The 12506-nt window shown below is 45.9% G+C and overlaps 3 protein-coding genes across 3 annotated transcripts in view; 1 reads left to right on the top strand and 2 right to left on the bottom strand.

Moving 5' to 3' along the window:
• Window positions 1-3993, bottom strand: part of pdcd11 (programmed cell death 11) — a 12611-nt gene extending 8618 nt beyond the window's left edge. Inside the window, 14 exon segments of the mRNA XM_069165801.1 lie at window positions 25-276; window positions 392-538; window positions 794-854; window positions 947-1071; window positions 1160-1372; window positions 1463-1564; window positions 1670-1759; window positions 1761-1846; window positions 1989-2109; window positions 2192-2353; window positions 2487-2651; window positions 2953-3099; window positions 3496-3618; window positions 3917-3993. Coding sequence (XP_069021902.1) covers window positions 25-276; window positions 392-538; window positions 794-854; window positions 947-1071; window positions 1160-1372; window positions 1463-1564; window positions 1670-1759; window positions 1761-1846; window positions 1989-2109; window positions 2192-2353; window positions 2487-2651; window positions 2953-3099; window positions 3496-3618; window positions 3917-3925 — 1803 coding nt within the window. The 5' untranslated portion in view covers window positions 3926-3993.
• Window positions 3994-4161: 168 nt separating this feature from the next.
• atp5md (ATP synthase membrane subunit k) lies at window positions 4162-5516 on the top strand. The gene is made up of 4 exons (XM_069165943.1): window positions 4162-4250; window positions 5034-5138; window positions 5223-5316; window positions 5400-5516. Exons 2-3 carry the CDS (start codon window positions 5052-5054, stop codon window positions 5310-5312), a joined length of 177 nt encoding a protein of 58 aa, XP_069022044.1. The 5' UTR covers window positions 4162-4250; window positions 5034-5051; the 3' UTR covers window positions 5313-5316; window positions 5400-5516.
• Window positions 5505-10517, bottom strand: taf5 (TAF5 RNA polymerase II, TATA box binding protein (TBP)-associated factor). The gene is made up of 11 exons (XM_069165942.1): window positions 10109-10517; window positions 9247-9478; window positions 8837-9152; window positions 8581-8744; window positions 7992-8127; window positions 7793-7913; window positions 7558-7687; window positions 7316-7480; window positions 7031-7208; window positions 6221-6398; window positions 5505-6073 (listed from the first exon to the last, which is right to left on the bottom strand). The coding sequence occupies exons 1-11, from the start codon at window positions 10515-10517 to the stop codon at window positions 5859-5861; spliced, it is 2244 nt and encodes a 747-aa protein (XP_069022043.1). The 3' UTR covers window positions 5505-5858.
• Window positions 10518-12506: the final 1989 nt, after the last annotated feature.

Genomic DNA, 12506 nt, shown 5'->3' on the forward strand with positions numbered 1-12506 from the left:
CAGCAACGGACACGTTCGCCTCACCTGGCCGACGTAGAAGACGTCCTCGGGGCTGACGACGGGCTCCGAGCTGAGCTCGCTCAGCGGCACCAGACCCTTGACGTTGTTGTAGAAACGAACGATGCAGCCGAAGTCCTTGATGCACACGATGTAGCCGTGGGACACGCGGCCGGGACGGGCGTCGCTGTAGCTGAGGAACAGCCGCAGGGAGCTGTCAATCAGAGCCTTCTTCCTGGTCAGGTACAGCTTCTTGTTCTGTGCATCGACCGACAGCACCTGGAGGCACAAATACAGACTCAGACAAGCGTGAAAATCTGTCCACTCGGGTGACATCGCACGTTATAGATTTTACTCCTGCGGTCTTTAAAACTCAGTGAAGACCTGCACTGACCCGACATTTGACCTTCATGCCTTCACTGTACTTCTTCTCCGGGTTCTTGAGGACGATGTCGGAGAGGTGCGTCCGAGGCACCAGACCTTTGATGTGGTCCGAGATATGCACCACCATGCCGTGACTCAGCAGGACCGACACTTTCCCCTTGAAGGAGGAGACGCACACGGAGGACAGAGTGAGACAGACAAGGGGACAAAATGACCTACAAACTGATTTTTTAGTTTTCAGGGTCGTTTACAGAAATCCTCACTGATGCTGGTCGACTGTCTGCAGGTGTTCAGCATCGACACTTTAAATGATTGCAGTGCATTTCCTTCTTTTAAACTCGGGCTGCCTCGATGGCTTTAAAAGATTCTTTCTTTCTTTTGACTTGAACAGAAGGTGATGTTTTATTCTCACCTCAACGATCTGGCCGGCCTGCAGATCCTGATATCTGTAGAACGGCTTGTCAATCACACTCCTGAAACCAAGACGAGAGACGGCATTCAGCATATCAACGTCACAATATGATACTTCCTGCAGAATAAAACACGTGAATGAGGCGCTACGTACTTTCGTAAACTAACAAAGTGAATTTGGTCCATGGGGCTGAAGTTCAGGATCCTGCAGGTGTGCTCGGACATCGCCAACACTCTGTTCTCATTGGATGGCTCGTTGGACTCCTTCAGGTGGTTTCTCTGTCGAGACGGATAATGAAATAATATAAATTTATTGAATTTTAACCCATCGAGTGCATTTCTTTCCCGGAGCGTCGTTTCAACTCACATGTACGAAGGCCAGCGTTTTGTCTGGCATCTCCAGCACGGCTCCAGACATGTGGTGCAGAGCCGTCATGCTGCACCCCTTCACCACCTCACCGGCCCGATCCCCGTCAGCAGGAGTGGAGTCCACCGAGGTCCCGGGCTGAACCAGGTAGCTGCGCAGGCTCAGTCCCACCAGACGGGAGGACGGCTCCACGTACAGCACACACGCTCGCACCTGGCAGGTGGACGCATCAAAAAAAACATGAAACAACATTTACATGAGCTGGAGACGGAGTCCGCGGTGGACAGGCCGGCTCAGATTTACCTGATCTCCCTCCGAGTAGCTGGACGTCTGCTCCGTGTGGAGGAAGTCCACCTGGCCGCTGAAGGACGACAGGAAGTCCAGGAACATACCGTGTTTGGTCACCTGCAACGCCGACAAAGTTCATTAAAAGCTGCGATAACGGCGCTGACAGAGCAGTTCTCTGGAGATGTTCCGGGTTGATATAAACAGAAAGACGTCCGTCTCCACCTTCTTGACGGCAGCTTTGACCAGAAGGCCCGGCAGGATGTTGGTGAGGTTCCAGCCCTGATTGGCTTGAGCGCAGGTCTGGGCGACGGCGGCGGGGGTCGACAGACAGGTGGACCACACGGCCGTCGTTCTTCACGGCTTCCACCAGACAGGTCACATACTGACCCACTTTCAGCTCTGCACACGGGACGAACACACAGGATGCACGAGAGATGGAAGAAAATCTCTTATTTTTCTAAATAATTTTTCAATGCCACTCTGCACGGGAACAGAAAGATGCCACTAATGGAGGTTATTCCCAACATTATTATTTTCACACCTTCAGGATTGTTGGACTTGACTGTGATGGCGCTCTTTGGCAGGAAAGCTTTGGTTCCACTGACGCCAACGTCCACGATGCAGCCATGATCCTCTGAACTCTCCACACACCCGCTCAGGACCTGCAGCACACGTTCAGATATTCACATCTAAAACTGTTTTAAAAACGTTTAATATAGCTGATGATGCTCATTGATTGCTCACCATTCCAGCTTTCAGAGTGCTCGAGCTGAGACTCTTGTTGACCGTCTTTGGATTGATTGACAGCTGAATGCTGAGCGAGCCTCCCTTGGCTATGTCCAGCCTGTCGACCACACACCTGAGCACCATGCCGGGGTGGAACAGGTGTTGCAGGGAGCAGATCTCCTGTCGAGGGAAAAGCACAGAAACGTGTCACAAAAAAAAAAAAAAAAAACTTCCTAGAATGTGTAAACGATTTTAAAACTACACGGTCGTCCACAAAACGCCGAGACGGACAGCATCCCTCCACGGGACTCACCTCCGTGTCCGGCGAGTCCAGTTGCTCGCTGAGCAGCTTGGCGTACGAGTCGCAGATGTTCTTGATGCTGAGGAAGCCCTGAAGGCCACAAGGCAGGCTGACCGTCACCTCGAAGTCGGTCACCTCCTTCACGCAGCCCAGCATCAGCATGCCCTCCTTCACATTCTGGGACAAAAGAAAACACAAGTCAGATATGGAGCTGGTTGCTCTGCCGGATCGTAAAAAAATGATGACACCACGTCACAAAACTCGTTTTATTTCATCTCAGTCCAGTTTCTTTCATGTGATAATGAGTTGGCTGAACTCGGTTGACCTCCACAGTCAGCAGGTCTCGATCCAACAGAGCAGCTCTGGGACGAAGGTGCAGCAAATAATGAAATTGGTTCTGAAGGCAATAAACGGGTCAAACCAGCACGCTGCCCCTGTTAGTGTGTGTGTGTGTGTGTGTGTGTGTGTTCCTGATCACCTTGATATGTAGGATTTCAACACATTTGGCCGCTGTGTTGAGCGTCAGGCCGTCTTCTTTCTTATCCACCGTCTTTTGCTTCTTGAGCTTCGTGCCGTCTTCTTTGGAGGCTCCTTTCCTCTTCTTCGTTTCTGTTTGTTCATTTGACTGCAAGAGAAAAAAATATACATTTATATTGTCATATATATATGTATATTAAATGCATCGTACCGACGCCTTCTGGAGCTGCAGTAAATAAATAAAGTGTTAAAACACACGGTGGAAAAAATAAATGATTAGCGCGTCGGTAATGTACCGTGTTACAGAAGGCCTGTTTGTGGTTCCTGGAGGTTCTTTAACTTTCAGGCCTGTTTCCGGTGGAACCACCTCTCAGTTTGTTAAATGCTCCGAGATGACTTATGTTGTGATTTAGCACAATATAAATAAAAACTGAACTGAATTCATGTATTGATGATGTGAATTAGATGAAGCTCTTTTTTGAGGACAGTGTTTTTCCACTTGAAGTCTTGCAGGATAAAGACAGAAAGAGAAGTTGGATTGTACCTGGAACAAGTTGTCCACCTCAGTCCGCTGCACCACTATTTTACTCTCAGTGGGCTTCCTGCTGGTCCCACCTCGAGGGAAGTCCTCCTCCACTGACGCCATGCTGGATGTTGTTTCAGGCGTCTGAGGAAAATAAAAAGGAGATCTTCCCTTCATGTCCAAAAGGCTGCTGGTTCACTAATACACAGACAGATCGTAATTATTAGAGCAGCACGTTTCACTCATCAAAGTTGTGATTCATTTTGAGGTTTAAATATGACATCACGTGCTTTAGGATGTAGGAATATATAAACAAGTCGGAAAATCAAAACTGCACGAGACAATCTGCTGAATCCAAACCGGAACAAACAGGAAGAAGTTCGGCAGCAGACAAAACGCAAATGCAGACGGACGGTTGTATTGAACCACCGGAGTTACTTACCTGTAACATCAGAGGATTTCCGCACGTTAAATCCCGTTTGTGGAGATCAAAACTCACGTGTTCGATCAGCAACACGATCACCGTAACCCGGAAGAACACGTTAAACGGGGGCCGGCCGTCCTTCCACCCAATCACAAAGACGAACTGATGACTGGCACTAACTTTAGCCATTCAGCGATCGTTTCCGATTCGTAATTTTGAGCGACATTATTTTGGACCAATAGCGTGGGTTTACAGGGAAGTGGGCGGGACTTCCGGGTGAATTGGTTAGCATCACGGCCTCTGCTGAAGGGCACTCGTCTCATTCTGTTGGTACAAGGGTCGCGTGTGAAAGGTAAGCTGCAACACATCCACAAACCAACCAGCCCTTTCACTTTGGTTTCAAGAGTTTTGAGTGGAACCTAAGTTACCTTAAAACCGGCTCTGTGACGACGTAGCGTCCAGCTGATGCTCTGAAAAACATCAAACTAGCCGGGAGGCTAACCCTGCAAGCTAACGAACGAGCTAACGTGTGGAAGTCGGTCTGAATGAAATGTCAGCTGTTATTTATCAGTTAATTTATTATAAACTGGAGCGTTGCATGTTAAGTGTTGTTTTCACGACTGATGCATTTTTCAGATCCTTCAATAGTTTCTAAAAACTTAATTTAGCTTCAGAAGTTGGACACTTTCCTCAACCCGTGAAGGCATGTTTAATAATTCAAACAGAAAACATTCATTTAACTGTATGAATTGTTTTTATCTGAAAACTAACTGGTAGTTAAAGCTGCTGGATAAATGTTGTGGAGTAAAAAAGTCTTTTTTTCTTCTAAGATTTTGTAGTGAAAATATGCAAAGTGCATAAAAATAGAAATGCAGCACTTGAATAAATGTACTTTGTTATATTCCACTTTGGTTTATATAGAAATGTTTTTTTTTTTCTTCATTTAACATTTTGATGTCTTGATCAATTCAATATTTGTGCAAAATATCTATTAGTGTTCCAGGTGTCTCACTTCTACAAAGAAATGTAAGTTCCTGTGATAAGACGTCTAAAATGAATAAGATGAGCTCACAGGGTGATCAAACATGTCCATATGTACTGTAACACTAATTAACTTTGATCTTCCTGGTGGTAGGACCATTAATTATCCATCATGGGAGGCCACGACGCCGGAGCTCAGCACCAGTTCACTGGGATTAACAAATACTTCAATGCATACACAATCGTAGGCAGGAGGAATGTAAGTCGTGTAAATAAAACTGCACTTTCAAGTAGTTTTGAAAAATATCCTCCTGTTATTGAATTTGTCTTTGTTTTTTTTTAGTGTGTTTTGGCCACATATGCCGCCATAGCAGGCATTGCCCTTTTCTTCAAATTGAAGCCCAAAAAACAGGCCGCCATCACAGAGAAGTGATGATGTAAGTACATTAACAGTTTCTAAATCTCAAGTCGAGTGTTGCTCCGTTGAAGTGACTCACCGATCGTGTTGTCTCCCCGACAGGTTGGACGGCCGGCAGCGGAGCTGAGCAGCTGGACACGCTTGTAATAATAATATGTCCGTTTGGTTTCACAATGTTGACAATAAAGAGCATTTAGGCCCCCAAAAAAACATAGAAAACACTTTGTTTTATTTACAGTGTGCACCGGTATAAAATACTATATTACAGAAATGTCAGCGACGTGCTGAGTGAAGCTGTAACTCATGGCAGTGATTTATAGGAACAATCTGCAATAGAGGAGCTCGATCTGCCAGACTGGGACAAGACAGCTGGCTAACCTAATTTGTTTTTAATTTTCATTCACAGCTGGATGTTAGCCAAAGGCGAAATGATAATTATGCAGTTTGTTTTTACTCCCATTGCACCACAACCTTCCCGGGATACTGGTGGAGCTCAGGGACCTGAAGTTTGTGTCACTTCAAGCTTCCATTGATTATTTTCTTGCAACACATTTCACGTCTTTAGGGGTTGTAGGATCCGGCTGCCAGAAGCAGGTTCCTCCGGGTGAAGTGAAGGTGGACGACGGGTGTGGATTTAGTCACGTAGTTGCCCAGCAGAAGCTCCTGGGAGTTGTCTTGTAGATGGACGTGTCCCGTAGCTGCCGTGAAGTCGTCCGTCTCTAAATCATCGAATGCTTTCGTTGCGTCCCACAGACGCACCGTCTTGTCCATCGAGCCTAGAAAACAAGAAGCTTAGTCACTACAGCTAGATGTTTTGTTAGTTTCCTCACCAGTCTCCAAATATGGATGAAATTCAGAAGTTGCAAATTCTCAGGTTGATTTAGTTGAAAGAAAAAGCATGAAAAGAGGTTTTGAAAACCCACCGGAGGCGAGGATCTCTCCGTCCCGGCTGAACCGGAGGGAGTAGATGGTGTCGGTGTGGCCCTTCAGCTCTCCGATCATCAGGCCGTGGCCGATGTCCCACAGAAGAACTCGGCCGTCGGTGGCTCCGGACGCCAAGAACTTCCCGTTGGGAGAGAAAGCCAGCGCGTGGATGGGACCCTGGAAGTTACCGGTAACGGACGGGTGACGTACATCTGTCAATCTTCAGCATCTCCGATTCACAAACTAAACACAACTCAAACAATCTTTTCTTGAATGTGTGAAGACATTTTGTTGAGTTCAATAAATGCTTCATTTAATTCGGTTAAACCAGTGATTCTCAAAACTTGAGACCAAAGAAACTTTAGCCACCAAAAACCCAACATGACGTGTACATGTACACTAAGTATATATTATGTTTAATAATACATATTCTCAGTCAAACACACCAATATGTTCGCTGTGTTTTTTTTCCTCAAGAACTGATGTGTAAAAGACAAACATTGAAAAATGGTTAGAAGCATTTAGATACTGCTTTTGTTTTGTCTCCCCCTTGTGGAGTTTTACAAAACTTTTTTTGATATTTACTGCAATTTTCTTCTGTTTTGGTGCCTTAAAATATGACCAAAAATAAAATGTAGTTAATGGAAGTGTTCAAATATTTTTAAGTAATTAAAACGGTAAATTAAAGAACGGCACGTTTGGTTGACATATTATGAGCCGACTTGTCGCACAGACCCGTAAAAAGTAAAACCTTTTATTTTGCTGACTAAGATGATGCCGATCAGAGAAGTGCTCCGGTGAACTCTGACCTTGTGGCCGGTGAAGATGCGGACGCAGTTCCCGTTGAGGACGTCCCAGAGGCGGATAGTGCGGTCGGACGAGCCGGTGGCCACGTAGTTGGAGTTTGGGTGGAAACGTGTGCACGTGATGTCGGCCAGGTGACCGGAGAACATCCTCAGAGGCTGGTAGTGATCCGTCGCCCACAGACTGGAGGAGAGAGGACAGAACCGGACCCATGAAAGAAGAACACGGGAGAACAATATGTTAAATTTCACACAATCATTACAAAATCAAAAAGCTCTGCAGTTTCTTACCGAGCGACTCTGTCATGTCCCCCGGAGATGAAGTAGTACCCGTAGGGGGAGAACTGGGTGTCCCACACCGGGTAGTTGTGTCCTTTGTAGCCCACAAGGCAAGTAAATGTTTGGAGACTCCAAAGCCGGACCGTACCGTCTTCAGAACTGGACAGCAAGTAGTTTCTGAAAGGCAAACAGACATTCAACGACACGTCTCTTTAAGGAAAGGGACTTGACTTCAGAACAAAGTCCAGTCGTACCGGTCCGGGCTGAAGCTGATGCCGTACACCGGGCCGCTGTGTCCGTACAGTATCTTTGACTCGCTGGCCGTCTTCTCGTCCATGATCCTCTCCAGCACGTCGTCGGACTCTTTGTCGATCAGATTCAAGTCTTGAGAGAAAGAAAAAAAAAATGGTTGAAAATGCAATTAAAAGTTTTCAATGAACTTTTTTCTAAGAGTGAGCTGAAGATGTTTTGGTTCAGCGCCACACGTACCTGCTGCAGACTTGACCTTGCGGAGCTTCTTCGGCGTGACGCTCCACACTCTCACCGTGGAGTCGGCGAAGCCTCCCGCAACCAGACTGGAGTCGTCGGTGAAGTCCACGGCAGTCAGACCCTGCAGAGGACAAACAGAAGGAACGTCTGTTAACGCTCCGGTGACCAACAGGGAACCGCTGTGTCCACGAGGTTTTACCTGGTAAGCGTTGAGGAAAGAGTAGAAGCAGATGGAGGGGAGGTTGTCGGGTCCTAGCCGGATCTTCTTGGTGGCCTCCTTCATGTACATGATCTTGTCCAGCTTGTCCGAGTCTTTTAGTTCTGGCAGCGGAATCCTAAACAACGACAGACGTACATTTTATTATCAGCAGCCACGGACGAGAAGATTCAGAGAACTTCAGGATTCCTGGAGCAGCGTCTCACTCAGTGAGTTACTGCGATTCAAGTTTCACCGTCGATCAGCCAGTCGACGTGTCGATATGCATTTCAAATGAAAAAAGATCACATCTCATATTCTAAACCAATCAGTCCAATTATGGACTTTTCGATCAAGTCCAAACCAAAATATCAGAGTTGGTTAGTCAGTTTTTCGATTGTTCGAACTTTTGAACCAACTACAGGAAGTTGAAGAACCAGAAGAGAAGTAAAAATGAGCCGCAGGGAGAGCAGGCGACAAAGATCAAAGAAATCAAAAATCCAACTGCCTCTGTTGTAGTTCATTATTTCATCAACTGAAACTGGTGTAAACTCGGGGGGTCAAACTGAGGTCATAACTGAAGGATCCCCACCTGGTCTGTGAAGGAGCGTTGGGATCCTGCTTCTTGCTCTTGGAGCCCATGCTGTCCTTTTTGGGCTTCTTCTTCTTGGGTTTGCCCTCCTCGTTCTCCGCCTCCTCGTCCTCGTCATCGAGAGGCAGCTCGATTTCTGGCTCCTTCAGCAGCCCGTAGTAAACCTGCAGCAGGATGACGAGTGAAACCGGGACATGATAACATGAATCAAGAAGAACGCAGATCTTATTTATACGTGTGGTTTTATGAATCCTACCTTCGCCTTGTTGGCCTCTCGCTTGGCTTCTCCCGCCAAGCTGCCGGACATGGCGTCGATCTGGCCCTTGCTGCGCGGCATGCCGTCGAAGATGTCGATGTAGAGGTGCTCCTGGATGATGTTCCAGATCTGGTTGTTCTGGCGCTCCTGCAGGTGTCTCTTCAGCAGCTGGTAGGAGTCGCGGGAGATACGCAGCACGAACTTGCTGGTGCGGAAGTCCAGCAGCGTCTCGTTGCCTCTCATGTGCTCCTTCTTCGACAGGCTGGACAAAATGCGCAGGTCGTCCGCGTAGTAGCACTCCTGGTCCCCACTGAACCTGACGGACGGAGAGGAGGAGGTCGGGTTGGTGAGGTGAGCAGACTGCGGTGTGTATTTTATGTACTTTAAAGATGTACCTCGAGGAGACTCACTTGTCAAAGAAGGCCTTGGCCTCGGTTTCATGATTGTTGTACACCAGCTCCAGGTACATGTGGACGAACAGCGGGTAGAAGACCTGAGACAGCTCTGCTCGGTGGCAGTCCAGGACCGTTTCTATGAACCTCTTCAGGCCGCTGTAGTAGACCTCGTACAGAACTGGATCTCCCTGCTGGCTGTAAGCCGACAGCACCACGTTGACGTCGGGCTGATCCTCCGCAGGTGCGGCTGAAAAAAGACCAACAGAAGTGAGGTCGTATCAGAAGTTAAGTTAAGTTTACTTCAATTTATTTACAGGATAAATGTAACAAAAGGTTACAGCTTTCCAACTGCTCTGTGCACAAAGCAGTCTCTGAACTTCTTGATGCAAAAAAAAAAAAACAACAACTATTGTTTTGACCAATACATTTGCATTTAGAATCTAACTCGGCTGATATGAATGGGGGAAATAACAAAACAATCTTTGTTGGTAATCTCTGAAGTCCAAAGAATAGATCAGAGACTGTTGTTCAGTGTGATGAAATTAGGGGATTTCTTTCAGTGACATATGGTTATTGTTTTACATTAGTTTTGGTTAAAATAGATGTGTGGCGCCAACAGCAGGGGGCGGTAACGCGCCTCAACGCTGCCAACCACCTCAAACAAGCGGAGAAGAAGAAAGACTCAAACATGGTAGTGCTCTTTAAGTTAAAGCACTTTTCTGTTCTGGGTTTAACTTCACTTTTTTGATCTCCGTCAACAACTGTGTGCTATCACTGAAAGAAACCCTCCGTGTGAGCCTCGTCGGTGACCCGGCTTCACCACCGGATGAACCAGTCGGTGTTTCCCGCATAAAGAGCAGCAGCAGCCGTTTGGTACCTTTGGTCGGCGCCGGCGCTCCGGCGAACGTTGACACGGTCACCCGGCTGAGGAGAGCAGCATCCCCGCCGTCGAGGTCCTCACCGCCCGCAGCGCCCCCCGCCCCGGAGGGGTCGCCCCCCTTCGGGTCCAGTGAATCCTCCGGTAGTCCCGCTTCACGGCGCAAAATTTCGACGGACTCGGAGAGTTTGTTCTTTTTCAGGAATTGCAGCACCGCCAGGAGCGTCTGCTGGTCCTCCGGGGCTCCCGCCGCACTTTTGTTGCTTCCGGCCGAAGCGCTGGAGCCGGGCGACGTGGAGAGCAATCTGCCGTCGTTTGCATTGTTATTTCCGAAGCCGTCGCCCGATGGTTCCGTTTTTATGTCCTTTTCGTCGACCGCGTCGCTCATTCCACCCTGCACGGCCGCCATTTTCAAAATGAAATGCGCATGTGCGAGGTCAAGAAACGGAAAACACCAACCGTCCGAGACGAGCTCACCTGATTGGTTCTTACTAGCTGAGCGTCATCCAGAGCAGACCAGAAGTCCCGCCTCCCTCTCGTCCAGCGTCCGCTCAACAAAATAAAAGTCTCCGTTCTCACCTGTTTCATGACCCGTAACGTCCAGTTTTAGCCCCATTAGAACTTACAAAATAATAATAATGATAATGATAACGTTTTTTAGATAACAGCTTTTAAAAGCAAAGTTACAAAGTGCTTCTGGAATAAAATTAAAAAAAAAAAACAACAACAATAAAAATAACTAATAATACAGACCCTGTTCATATTTAACACTCATAACCAATAAACCTCTTGCAATTTCTGTTCAGGCTCATCTAAATTGTAAATTATTTACTGTATTAACTGATCAATGTTTTGTCTATAAGATGCGTGTTATATTTTACCAAAACACAAGACATCTTCATATGTTTGGTTTTATCCAACCAGCTCTCCAAAACACAAATTTACAATAATTTATAAAAAAGAAAAGCATTACCCAACATCTGAAATTCTGGAACCAGCCAAACTTGTTTGCTTGAAAAATGCCTGAAATAATCAGTTGATTATAAATATATTTCCCTTCAACTGACTAATCAATTAACCGGTTAATCTTTTCAGATTTGAATTCATTCTGAATCCACAAATCTTCAGTGTAAAAGTGTTTTTATTTATGATTAGATGTGTACCATGTTGTACCAGATGGTGGCACTTTGTTCCCACACAACCCCTACAAGGTCCTGAGTGCTGCTTGGACAGGGTCACATTTCTGTGAATAAAGTCAAATAATTGTTTTGTCTTAAACAGTTCAATCATTTAAAAACAATTCCAATTATAAGCTCTCAGAGGCACATCATGATATTCAATTTACAATCACAGGAGAGGAAGAAAATGTGACAGTATGAGAAACATTTTTGGTTAAAAATAAAGATTTACTGTTTTTCTTTTGCTCGCTTTTTGGGGGGAGGGGGGGTATTTCAGACTCTGTTATCAGTAACAATAGAAACATGTTGCAAGAGGAGGAAGTCTCCTGGTAAAATTACACCAAGGTCAACGAGGGGATTGTCAACACTGCAATTTATCCACTGGCTCACCTGAACACTTCAGAGGCTCAGCCAGGCGTTTAAAACAGCTTTACATTTCTCAGTTTAATATGATTTATAATCCACCATCTTCCTTTTTATTTCATATACAAAAGCAATATTCCAGATGATGTGTGATGCAATAACATATTTTCTAAATAATTACAGGATATATTCCCATTTTGTGTTTTGCACATGTAGTTTATACAATGTTTTTTTTTATATGTTTGTATAAATACAATTCTTGCAGGCAGGAGTCACAACAGTGACAGAAACTACGTCAACGTATGAGCGGTTTTCACTTTTGCATTCTGCTGAGGCTGAATTCCTGCCTACACATCAACACACCTCCTTCCCCCGGTGAACACTGAACTCGCCGTCAGAGACACTCGTGTACCGCTGAGTGTGCATCTTCCAGGTCAGCACGGCATCTGTTTTCATTTGGAGGAGACTTGTCATTTGAAAATCAGACCTTAATAGTGTCCCGTTTTAATCTTAATCCCAAAGGCTGCTAAACCTGCAGTATTTCTCATTCAATATCCACTTTGACACGACACCTTGTAGCTCTTCGTGGAAGTACAATAATACTAGATGAGGAATTTTAATTGTAATTAAAGACCCACAAATCTGTATTTTCCTATACAACTTCTTCAGACTGCCTCCAAACCTTTGCATGTCATCATTAATTTATCAGAGTACAGGTGAACTTGTAGGAGCTCATCCACCCTCAAATCCCTTGTTCATCCACTCAGGACATGATGAGAGTGATAACTCAGCAGCAGGTTTAACATGCAGAATAAGAGGTCCAGAGTCAGGGGGTGGGACAAAGGAAGGGTTAGAAA

This window comes from Embiotoca jacksoni, unplaced genomic scaffold (genome assembly GCF_022577435.1).
Source record: "Embiotoca jacksoni isolate LCO1_2020_lvr unplaced genomic scaffold, fEmbJac1.0.p SCAF_36, whole genome shotgun sequence".
In the NCBI taxonomy this organism is placed as follows: Eukaryota; Metazoa; Chordata; class Actinopteri; family Embiotocidae; genus Embiotoca; species Embiotoca jacksoni.

Excerpts from the sequence above, each read along its gene's own strand:
- taf5 (XM_069165942.1), bottom strand. The coding sequence starts at position 10,517 with ATGGCGGCCGTGCAGGGTGGAATGAGCGACGCGGTCGACGAAAAGGAC. Across the intron at positions 9,479-10,108 it reads AGCGCCGGCGCCGACCAAAG|CCGCACCTGCGGAGGATCAG; the intron begins GTACCAAACGGC and ends GTCTTTTTTCAG. Across the intron at positions 8,128-8,580 it reads AACGCTCCTTCACAGACCAG|GATTCCGCTGCCAGAACTAA; the intron begins GTGGGGATCCTT and ends GTCGTTGTTTAG.
- atp5md (XM_069165943.1), top strand. The coding sequence starts at position 5,052 with ATGGGAGGCCACGACGCCGGAGCTCAGCACCAGTTCACTGGGATTAAC. Across the intron at positions 5,139-5,222 it reads CAATCGTAGGCAGGAGGAAT|TGTGTTTTGGCCACATATGC; the intron begins GTAAGTCGTGTA and ends GTTTTTTTTTAG.